Source organism: Chiloscyllium punctatum, chromosome 38 (genome assembly GCF_047496795.1).
Source record: "Chiloscyllium punctatum isolate Juve2018m chromosome 38, sChiPun1.3, whole genome shotgun sequence".
NCBI classification, from domain to species: domain Eukaryota; kingdom Metazoa; phylum Chordata; class Chondrichthyes; order Orectolobiformes; family Hemiscylliidae; genus Chiloscyllium; species Chiloscyllium punctatum.
This window is the reverse complement of record NC_092776.1, coordinates 33,329,420-33,342,122: the sequence shown is the minus strand read 5'-3', so window position 1 is coordinate 33,342,122 and position 12,703 is coordinate 33,329,420. Positions and strand designations below refer to the sequence as shown.

Below are 12,703 nucleotides of genomic sequence, written 5' to 3'. Positions count from 1 at the left end.
TGTGTTGTACAGTTCTATGTTCTACCTCTAGAGCAGATGGGACATGAACCCAGGCCTCCTGTCTCAGACATATGGATACACCATTGGAAGACAAAAGCAGTATTCAGGTCTCGCTTCAATAATAACTGAAGGCATCGTGGAAAGTTTATGGGTCATTCTTGTTTCCGTTTGAAGCTGATTGCATTTGTGCTGACAAAAATGCAGTAGATTGATTTTGAGTACTTCTTCCATCTTGATGCCCATGTTTTTAACTTGTAAATCCAATGGAATTTCTACATCCTTTGCTTGAGTTTTGCAAACTACTCGTGTATGTGAAGTGAACGTTTTGGTACCAGGTTTGTAGTTGATGTCAAAGTCACATCCCTATATTTTATCAGAAGTCATTGTAGACTAGATGGCGCACTTGTCAGCCAATGATTTCTAGTGTTTTGTGATCAATTTCCAGTTTGCTCAGTGAACGGGTATATATGGGAGCTCATGATACTGAATACTAGAATAAGTGTTCCACACTCCATATTAGAATAATTGAATTGTGCTTGCAATAAACTTTTGAATTCAAATGCAACTAGTTTATCTTCTTGCATGATGCACACTCTTGCCTTTTCACATAAAGCATCAACTTCCTGGAATGCCTACTTCCTTAGGTCACACTACTGCATGATGCAGTTTTCTGATGACAATGCTTATTTGAGAGATTCAAATCTATGATAGTCCTCCTGCCACACATATGGTAAATCTTTATTTAGGAACATTGCCGATGATGATGCTTTGTCAGATAAGTTTGAAACATATTACAGTTGAACAATCCAAGACTTGTCTGTAGGTTTTTGCCTTAAAAAGTAAGTATTTGTCTTACATCCTTGATTTACCTTGGGTGGGATAGTTTCCACAACCTGAATGTGTAGTGCCAATATCACTTAGATTGTCTTAATTATTGTCTTTGATGGTTTTGCCCATTATTGTAATTTCAGCAATGGTGCATATACATCAAAGCATATTTTCTGTTTTTTTTCCATATGTTGTTGAAACAGATCTTGACTGAAGAAATAACCAAAACATTACCTTTGGAAGCAATATTTTCCAAATGGCGTTCTGAAGGTACTGACTTCCATAAATTCTATGGCTAATTGTTAAATATTCATGGGTTCATCTTGCAGAAAAATGTCACTCCTGTGACCTTCTTTCGTATTTGAATCTTATGTGAGTATATCTTTAGGCAGAGGTTTAGATATTATATTGACTATATTTTCTGCCACCTGCTCACAGTAAACCTATGCTGTAAATCTATAAATCCATACCTTTATTTTATTCCAAGAGATCTTTTGGAATTCTTTAATAGGTGTTGAGGCAATCACCAACTCCATTATCTGTTCACAGTTTAGCCTCTGAAAAGTTGCTTTTATTGCCCTTATAATGACATATATTGTCAAGTTGCTTTGTTGACTCTTGTGGCTTTTGCCTGCAGGACATTAATTCTAAGTGATGAATTCTAAAGTTGATTCTTACATGCAGCTAATCTTTTAACACGTTCCATGTGATTGCAAGATCTTTCTGGTCCTTTTCAGATAAGATGTGGAGGAGCCAGTGTTAGACTGGGGTGGACAAAGTTACAAAATACACAACACCATGTTAGAGTCCAACAGGTTTATTTGGAAGCACTAGCTTTTGGAGCACTGCTCCTTCATCAGGTGGTTGTGGAGTATAAGATCATAGGACACAGAATTTATAGCAAAAAACTACATTGTCATACAACTGAAATGATTACCAACTACAATCAGTACATTCACGACTTGTTGGTCTATGCATCCTTTGTTCAAAAGCCTCGAACACAGATTATCCATCCACAGCTTTCTAGTTTATGATGGAAGATTTAGTGTTCATCCTTCTGTATTTCAGCATTGTGTTTGGTGTTCCTTTTCAATTTTTCAGTTAGAAATTTGTTCTGTTGGCTGTCCACTGTTCCTGAATGCAGCCACTTTTTTTTTGTTGTTTGAGTTAAGGCATGCTTTCTGAAGTTCAGTGTGGGTTGATTACCTCACACCCTTCAAATTTGAAATAGCCTTTCGATAGGACAGGTATGATTCCATTGGTTGTCTACATGACCTTGGTCAACTCAAAGGTACTCACAGTTTGGGAATAAGTTTTATTTTCTTTCTTTTGCTTTCTGTATTGTGGGAACTTCTGGATTGCTGTTTAATTTTGTTTGCTGCTGCTGCCCTTGGCCTTCAAACTTGTAATGATGGTTTCTTTATTGTGTTGGGACAAAAAAAAATCCAGCTGTGATGCAATTATATTCCTGCAGTAAAAACAAAATATTCCAGATGCTGGAAATGTGAAATAAGAAAAAACAGAAAATGCTGGTGAAATTCAACAGGTCCAGCAGCAATTATGGGGAGAGAAATAAAGTTAATGTTTTGAGTCTGATATGATTTCTCTTTAGAACTGAAAGAGGCTGTTTTTTGTGCTGTTGACAGAACAGGAGGAGGAGTGAGTGGATTAATGCTGAACATGCTAAAAGCTAAACACATAGGGAGTGCTAATTGTGTTAAAGAGAAACAGATGTAATTTGGGTGTAAATGATAGATGTGAATAAGAGAAAACTCAGCTGAGAACAAAAACAAGACATGGTCAGCTGGGAGGGTGGAGAGGGGGAGTGTTCTGTAATCAAGATGAAGAACAGTGTTTGTGTTCTGAAATTGTTGAACTTGAAGCTCAATCCTCAAAGCAATTATATGACTAAGCGGAAAATGAAGTGTTGCTTCTCCAGCTAGCATTAAATTTTACTGTAGCAGGCCTAGGATGAAATGATTAGGATGGGTGCAAAGTGGTTAATTAAAAAGGGAGGCAAGTGGATGATTGGGGTCATTCTTAAGCACAGAGTTGAGGATGATCTGCAAAGTGATCACCTGTCTGTGTTTGATCTCACCATTAATCTTGTCACTTCTGTCTCATTTCAATAAAATCTTGGCTTACAACGATGCAAGCATTCATGAAGTTTTAAAATGAATTTGGAAGATTCGCCTATCTTGCATGAGTAGAACAATCTCCAGATGGAGAAAAACTTTACTGTAAAAGTCAGTTCTGAGATTGAACATTCTCATGCTGACAAAGGAAAAGAACATAAACATGCCACCAGGATTTAAGAGTCACCTTGGTCTGGTTTTGGGAGAATTTAATATCTATTTAAAGAACAATCTAAAGTATATTTCGGAAGTGTGCTTTTGGTTGTATTAAAAGAAAAAGAAGTGTTCAGTTATGTTGTTTAAAGTAAAGGTTGCCGATATTCATTCATTTCAGTCTTTTGTTACATTAAAAGTTTAATGGGTAATTTTGAATTCATGCTTTCAGCTATTAACTTGAGTTGAAGATTTCTTAAAAGTTTAGGTGTTGAGAGATCATAACACTGAATGAGTCCATTCCAATAAGGACTAATTCAGGATTCTTCCTTCAACTACCTATCAGGACTATAACACGACATATCTATTTCCCTATAAAAATTGCCAAATAATGGAGTAAGGTTGATTTTCAGGATTGCTTATCTTGTGAAACCACTGCCTTGGCTGTATTGTAGAAGGGGCTGTTGAGCAAGAGAGAGAATCTGTGCACCCATCAATTGGAGACATTTTTATGCTGCATCCAATATGCAATTCCAAACTATAATTGGCAAGTTGTAGGGGCCAACCTCAATTGTTTTCTCATTCAGTTGCTGGATAGTCCAACACTTAGCAAAATATAAAAGGTGAGGAGGAGACAGAATAAATATGAACTTAAATAAATAGATTACACTTTTACAACATTCAAGAATTATGATGTAGGGAAACACAGAAACCAATTTGTTCACAACAAGGACACGTGAATAGTAATGAAATAATGGCCAGATGATAAATTTGATGGTGTTAGTCAAGATGACAGAGGTTTTCCCTGGACTTCTTCAAACACTGCCAAGGGATATTTTACAAGCCCCTTAATGGTGTATCTCTGAAAGTAAGGTCTTTACAATGGTACTTCAAACTATGACATTCTGACTCAGAGCTTAGAGCGCTACCACTGAGTCATTTCATACATCAGAAGAGGAGGTACTCAACCATCATATTTCACCACCAGCTATCGAATTAGTCCCATACCCCAGTTTTTCTCCACGTGGTGCTGTAATTTTTTCCCTTTCAAGCCTAGGTCTGCTGTCATTTGTTATTTTTGCATTTGTTCTATCATTGCTTACTGATTTGTGATCATAGTTTCTGTTTTTTAAGATGTATCACCTCTATCTTTTTTACTAATTTCTTTAAATCTGTGTCTATGAGTTGCTGACCTTTCTCCCCACTGGAAACAGTTAATGCTTAATTACACTCTCAGAAAGCTTCTATTATATTTTTCCTCAGTCTTTTCTATTTTAAGCTAATCAATCCCAGTTTTTCCAGGGTTTCCAAGTTGTTGAAGTTCTTGGTCCCTGGAGCCAGTTTAATAAACCTCCACTGCACCTAACTCCAAAGCAACCCCAAAATCCCAAATTAAAGCACCTAACCCCAAAGCAAATCAAACCCGAAGAGTTAAAGTCATGTTAAATGCTAGTCACTAACATTTGGTAGTGGTGGTGGTAGGGGTGGAAGGGTTGGGCGGGGGTGGGGGGAGGGGGGAGAGGGGGTGGGGGCGGGGGAGCTGATTCTCTGCTCTTTCTCATGCCATTTTGCAATTAGTTGCAAAGAATGTTTTTTTCTGAATTCATTTTAACAATGTTCAGAATTAGTTTGCAGCCAATAGCAAACCCAAACACTCCTCTCACAGTTTACTGTAATTTTCTGACAGCTGCTCTGTGGTTAGATCATTCCTCAATGATCCTTCGACAGTGATGCTACATGTGCATGCTCCCAATCAGGGAAGATCAGATGTTGTTGCCTCACAGAGTATTTTGAAAAACCAGGTGACATTACATTTGAAACCATAATTTGTCATTTAAAAAACTAGCTGATGGTTTAAGTCCAACATAATCTTGCAGGATAAATATTTCTGAACATTCCCTAATTGAATTCTATAGCTCCAACACAATATGGTGTGCTGCATTATAAAACAGGATAAGTAGTTCTGTGGGAGATGACACTTGGGATGCAGAGCACACTGTCATGGGGCAGATGACTTACCTTTAAGATGTAAATGGAAGAACATCAGTAATGTCTTTTTTGCAGAATCCATTTCCTTCCAATTATGTCCCTTTCGCTTTGCTTGCATTATTCATCATATATGAAACAAATCACACTACTTATACCATGTTGCCCTTGAAAGTAATTAATCCTGACAAACTGGAAATGCTGAGCGATTTATTTTCTTTCATACATTGCTGTCCTTTTTTTTATTATTTTCTAATTAAGAAGATTTAGTTTTACTTACCTAATTTACCTTCTATGCTACTAAGCATATATAGGTCAAAGTTTCAGTCCAGAGATGAGGGATGCTATATTGTTGGAGGTGCAGTCTCTTGAATAAAGTATTAAATTGATATCCTTTCTACCTTTTTGGGTGATGTATAAAACCTCATACCTATTGTACCCATCCATATAACATTAACAACTTTACAACCAATTCATTCACTATAAAAATGCTCTGGAACAGTCTACAAACACAATAAGGTATTATACAACTGGAAGTTCTTTCTTTTAACAATAAAGTGACAATCAAAGTGGTTAAGAATGGTCATAAGACCGTAAGAAAGAAGAGCATGGAAACTTACACTGAAGTGGACAACATCATATACTGCACAATGGAACTGATGAATGGGGTAATCATAAATGTGGTACAATCTTCAGCTCTGAATAGTCTGTTGAATGCCTGCCTGCTCATTTGCTGAGTCACAAAAGCCATAGAGATGTGCCTTGATTTTGCACTGCTGCAGAGAAACACTGAAAAGATGTTTTTCTGCATTGATGACGTGGTAAACTAACTCATATTTGTCTGAAGACAGTGTGATAAGCAGATAAAGGTAATTGAACTTTTCCAGCATTAAGTCCCAACTTCTTCCATTACCGTACAAAATCAGACCATTGTAGGATGTGAAGAAACTGAAAAATAAAAGACATTTTTCACATTTTACTGTCACTTTGTTTTCTTTTTTTTACAAACAACATTTGTAGATAAAACGACTCCATTCCAGCTGTCTCAAAGCTCCGGTCAACATAAATTTACCATTCGGTCCCCTTCAACTTGTTGCATGTTACTGTAAATTGACCTAGATGTGTATAGTTAAAATTATATTCCAAGTTAGGCCACAACACAAAAGATGTTTGGGTATTTCTTTTTGAGATTTCTGTGGTTCTTCCGCCAAAACTACAGTAGACAAAGAGGAATATCCCCACAGATAATCACCCAGTGTGGCAATGGTGTAATGTGCACTGTGTTTTGTCAGTCATACTTCACAAAGTAAGTTGGTGATGTGAGGTACAGTGTCTGTGGCCTTGGTATAGCAATCCAATGGACACAAATGAGTAATCTCACTGCAGTGAGTTTTGACATTTAATGCAATAAATCTGCAGCTTTGTATTTAATTGATCATTTGACATGAACTCCTAATTGGTTCACTAAGATACTGTTACATTTATCCTACTTTAGTCTTAATATTTGATTGGATCCTAATGCTCTCTGAATGTGGCTTTGTCCAATTCCTAAGAATAAGTTTTAAAAGCAATTTGGGAGAGACCCCAAATGGTTACAGAATGATATTACAGCAAAACTGAAGATAAAAGAAACTTACAAAAAATGAGTGGGGAAATGTTGAGGAATATTGTTAATTGATGTAATGCAAGTAACTTATACCAAGATAGTGATATTCCAACTAACCAGAATGTGTTGGCATTAACTATGAGAAACTTTACAGAAATCAACCTGAGAGCAGTAGGAACATAGTAATGAACAGTCAAGTGGAAGAACTGTCTTCACCATTTAATTTTAGTTCCTTTGCAATGGAAGTGGTGACCTGTAACTTTAATTTGAATATAAAAACAGTCTGAATGAAAGCATAAAAACCTCTATTAATCAATCATGTGCATTTTGGAAACCTTTTGAATGATCCACCCATTTGCCTTTAAATATATACAAAATGGAGTTGTCATGAAAACCTTTATTATTTCAGTACTGTACCATACAATTACCTGAAATCATAATGCAATTATTCTTACATTGTTTTGTCACTAGGAGGCACTGGAGATGTATAAACCAGATTTCATCTCTCGATCACAGAAGCGTGTCCAACAGCTTGAGGTTAAGGCAAAGCGAAGAAAAGTCCAACTGACTGAGCCAATGGAACTGCAAAGGAAAAGAATGGAGTCCTCAGTGCAAAACATGCCATTCTCTTCACCAATTAAAAAGCGGCAATGTACCATTCCACATCCTTTGAGTGGTAGGTTCTTTGTTATTACAAACTTGACTTGTTTAAGTTCTGTGGAGAAAGCATACTCTTGTATTTAGAAAAGTAGATCAACTTTAGATACTTGAGTAAAAATCATTTCATGCTGAGATATTTGGTTTGTTTGACTTTTAAGTTATATGTCAATCTGATTTGGTTATTTTCTGTGAGAGAAATATTCTCCCTCAAATTTCCTGTGCAGCCAACAATTTAGAGCATTCAGGTTCGATGGAATACTGGAACTAATCTATAGATAGAATTGCACTACAAACATCCAGTAATACGTAAAAGTGGAAATGATTCCATTTGGTGGGGTGTGTGAGTGCCTTCTTGAGGTAGGTCATCAGTAGCCAGACCAATTTTTTTTGAGACATTTTGGACATATTATTGTTGGACACACCCAATCCAAAACAGGAATTGCTTTTAGGTCTATTTCGTGTCTGTAGTTCCTTATTGACATATCATAACTGGAAGTATTGCCGACAGAAAGTGTGTAATAAAAGCTGACATCCATTTCTGATGGTGTTGCAGTAAGTTCACTTTGCTGTATTATAAGAAAAACATGGTGGTTCCCATATTGTAACTGACTACATTATCAGTGAACTGTGAGTTTTGCATTTTCACAAGTTAGAAATTGTTAACCCCATTGGCCATGTTTTAAATTCATTGCAAGTTTCCAACTCAGATTGAGACTGCGAAAAGGGGTGGGGCCCACGAAATCGAGCATAACTGCATCTCTAAAGAAGTTGCAACTTCCATTTAAAGCAACATTCAATTTATTGGCAAACGGCATCAAGTGAATCATGCTGGAAATGTGCAACATTGGAAAACAAATGCACAGTCCTCACAAAGGAGACCAGCGTCCAAGACCACAAATATGGAGCTATTCCTTTAACAAGTAGGGTACAAAGGTTTTACCCTGTATGCCACATAAGGGTATACTTCTGGGTAAAAAGGTGACGTTGGACAGGGTTGGGGAGACTAGAATTGCATGCAATATTCCAACAGTGGCCTAACCAATATCCTGTATAACCGCAACATGACCTCCCAACTCCTATACTCAATGCTCTGACCAATAAAGGAAAGCATACCAAACTCCTCTTCACTATCCTATCTACCTGCTACTCTACTTTCAAGGAACTATGAACCTGCACTCCAAGGTCTCTTGGTTCAGCAACACTCCCCAGGACCTTACCATTAACTGTACAAGTCCTGATCTGATTTGCTTTTCCAAAATGTAGCACCTCACATTTATCTAAATTAAACTCCATCTGCCACTCCTCAGCCCATTGGTCCATCTGATCAAGATCCCGTTGTAATCTGAGGTAACCTTCTTCACTGTCCACTACACCTCTAATTTTGGTGTCATCTGCAAACTTACTAACTGTACCTCCTATGTTCACATCCAAATCATTTACAAAACTGACAAAAATCAGTGGACCTGGCTTGTGGCACTCCACTGGTTACAGGCCTCCAGTATGAATAGCAACCCTCTGTCTTCTACCTTTGAGCCAGTTCTGTATCCAAATGGCTAGTTCTTCCTACATTCCATGAGATCTATCCTTGCTGACCAATCTCCCATGAGAAACCTTGTCAAATGGCTTACTGAAGTCCATATAGATCATAGAAACCGCTCTGCTCTCATCAATCCTCTTCATTACTTCTTCAAAAAACTAAATCAAGTTTTCCCATGTACAAAACCATGCTGACTGTCCCTAATCAGTCCTTGCCTTTCCAAATACATGTAAATTCTGTCCCTCAGGCTTCCCAACAATAACTTGCCCACCACCGATGTCAGGTTCACTGGTCTAAAGTTCCCTGGCTTTTCCTTACCATCTTTCTTAAATGGTGGCACCATGTTAGTGAACTCCCCATCTTCTGGCACCTCATCTGTGACTATCAATGACACAAATATCTCAGCAAAGGGTTCAGGAATCATTTCCCAAGCTTCCCATGTAATTCTAGGGTACACCTTATCCAGTCCTAGGGATTTGTCCACTTTTATGTGTTTTGACATACAACATCCCCCCCTCTGTAATATGGACTTTATTCAAGATGTCACTATCTGTTTCCCCACATTCTATATCTACCACGTCCTTCTCCATAGTAAACACTGATACAAAGTACTCATTTAGTATCTTCAGATGATGCTAATTTATTATCATTTAATATCATAGTAATAGCCGTATTGCATATAGCAAATTTCCTAACTTTAATTATGTAACTTCCATTAAGGCAAACCCACAACTGAAGCTTTCATTAAACCCTAACTGTAGATCCATATTTATTTACTCTCGCACTCTAAGATATAACATCATTAAAACTTTCCATCAGCCAAATGAGTGCACAACAGACAATTTCATTAGAGGCTTTGTTCATAATAGATGGAATTTGGGTTTTAGTCTTTAAAATATATTTGCTGCAGGGTCTTGATTGAATTGAGTTGGGAATGTGACCAACAGCAGGCTGCTTTCTCAGCCAAGAGTAAGTAGTTAAAAATCACACAACACTAGGTTATAGCCCAACAGGTTTAATTGGAAGCACACGAGCTTTTGGAGCGCCGCTCCTTCATCAGGTGGTTATGATGGAGGAGCGACGTTCTGAAAATAAGTGCGCTTCCAATTAAACCTGTTGGACTACTACCTGGTGTTGTGTGATTTTTAACTTTGTACACCCCTGTCCAACACCGGCATCTCCAAATCAAGAGTAAGTAGGCTTGTGATGTGCAAGTTAAATCCCCTGGAATTTGGTCAGGTTGAGATTGCAATCCCATGATCTTCCAGATTTCTCCAAAGTGGGTTTCAAAGCCAGTGATCTCTTGGATCTGGCCAGAAAAAAAGGCCATTAGAAAAACAATTAAAGACCTTCTTTAACCATGGATTCTGACTTTCCAACCAGGGCATCTCTTTAGCTGTGAGCAACTCACGATGGGAGGCTTTAGTCAATGCTGCATTTTGATCTGACTTTCTTTAACCTATCCAATTTTGAAATTTGCCTTTCAGGTAGGCAACATCTTCTTTCCTGTTTTTTCTGCCTTGTCTTGGCTCATCTTTCAGAACTCTTATGTTACACTTCATAAGGTTGGACTGGCTTGAAGCACCTGATTTATGTTCAAAATTAAACTGAGAAGAGTATTCTGAGAAGTTCTGTGTTCTTGTGCATTGCTGACCATCTCTCACCACCAGCATATCAAGCAATCAAGCTACTCTATGTACAAAAGCTGATGTAATATTTGCAGTGTACAGATCTGTAAAGAAATTAAAACAGTGTACCCAATATTCACTTCACCTGCATTTAACTAGAATCCATGAAGTGGTGATCTGGTGGCTCTTCACAGGGAGAATGATGTGGCAATAAAGATTCTTAAACAACTCATACCTAATTGTGCTGACAATGGGGGCGGGAGGTGGGAGGGGAGAGATCCAAAAATCCTACGACATATTGCATTTAGAAGTTAAAGTTCATTATTATTTACTTTTGCTCTGTCTCCCACCTGACTGAAAGCTGAGTAGCTTGGAAAAGTGGGGTGTCAGTGTCAAAGTAGGATATCAGACTAGCATTTAGGAACACAGGAAAAGAATAGGGTGTGGAGGAAAATTGGCAGAAACTGAAGGAGGGTATTGGAAGGAATAAGGAGACAGAAGATTTGGGAGAGATCAGAATGGAGAAGCAGTGGATGGTCAGACTGGTAATTAGAAAGAAGGGAGGAGGGTTATGAAAAAAAGATCATCGTAGTTTTGGACTGGAAAATGTAAAGGTATGGGGTCTAAGGCAGAATGCTTGAGATTCTGAGTTTAAAAGTAGGGGATGGTCGGCAGATTTACATATTATAATGAGCTCTCCAAACTCTTGAAATTATGGTCTGAATGTTTGCTTCACATTTTGATGCACACTTGCTAACTCTGATTCAGGAGAGGTTCCTTTAATGGCTGGATTTTCATTGTTGGGTACAGTGCGAACTGGAATTATATCAACTGACCTGAAAATATCCACAAAGGCTACCAGGAAAGGAGTTTTAAAAGGCCAGTTTGAGTATTCTGGGACTTTGTCCTTGTTATAATAAAAACAGTGAGTCTCTCTACCCCTCATCCTCACTCAATCTCCATGTTCTGTTCATGCCAAATCAAGCCACTATTTATGCTTTGTGGCCCCTCATACCCTCCATTACAAATTATGCCCTCTACCCTCATATCTTCCTGCATTATATCCTATCTGGTAAGTTTTTGCCCATTCAGTAAACTTGCCTAGATCACAGTGAAAATGCTATCATCTTCCACACTACCCTCCCACTCATTTTTATGTCATCTGCAAATGCTTCTATTGTATATTCACTTCATTCATTCAAGCATATTGGTCAGACCATTGAATATAAGGAGTTGGGAGGTCCTGTTGTGACTGTACAGGATGTTGATTAGGCCACTTTTGGAATATTGCATGCAATTCTAGTTTCCTTCCTATTGGAAGGATGTTGTGAAACTTGAAAGAATTCAGAAAAGATTTTCAAGAATGTTGCCAGGGTTGGAGGATTTGAGCTATAGGGAGAGGCTGAATAGGCTGGGGCTGTTTTCCCTGGAGTGCCGGAGGCTTAGGGGTGACCTTATAGAGGTTTATAAAATCATGAGAGGCATGGATAGGATATATAGACAAGGTCTTTTCCCTGGGGTGGAGGAGTCCAGACTAGAGGGCATAGGTTTAGGGTGAGAGCGAAAGAATATAAAACAGACCTAACGGGCAACCTTTTCATGCAGAGGGTGGTACATATATGGATGAGCTGCCAAAGGAAGTGATGGAGGCTGGTAAAATTGCAACATTTAAAAGGCACCTGGTTGGGTATATGAAGAGGAATGGTTTAGAAGGATATGGGCCAGGTGCTGGTAAATGGGACTAGATCAGGTTGAGATATCTGGTCGGCATGGACGAGTTGGACTGAATGATCTGTTTCTGTGCTGTACATCTCTATTTCTCTATGACTCTATTAGTATATATTGTAAAGGACTGTGGTCATGGAATGGATCCATATGGCTCTTTAGTAGTTACAGGTTGCCATCCTAAAAAATGCTCCCTTGATCCCAATTCTCTGTCTTCTATTAGTAAGTCAATCCTTGATCATGCTAATATAAACCTCCCAATATCACGGCCTCTTATTTTAATAAATAAATTTATGTGTGGTACTTTATTGAATACTGTTTGGAAATCTAAATGTATTTCATCTACTGATTCAAGTTTTATCTATTGATGCCTCCACAAAGAGCTCGAATAAATTTGTCAGGTAAGATTTCCCCTGCATGAAGCCATCTTGGCTCTGCTTGATTA

The 12,703-nt window shown here is 38.0% G+C and overlaps 1 protein-coding gene across 2 annotated transcripts in view; it reads left to right on the top strand.

Moving 5' to 3' along the window:
* The window catches only part of c38h10orf90 (chromosome 38 C10orf90 homolog), a 200,704-nt gene that overhangs the window by 161,663 nt on the left and 26,338 nt on the right, over positions 1 to 12,703 (top strand). For both annotated transcript variants that reach the window (XM_072557585.1, XM_072557586.1), the window contains exon 7: positions 7,180 to 7,384. In XM_072557585.1, coding sequence (XP_072413686.1) covers positions 7,180 to 7,384 — 205 coding nt within the window. The remainder of the gene's footprint in view (positions 1 to 7,179; positions 7,385 to 12,703) is intronic.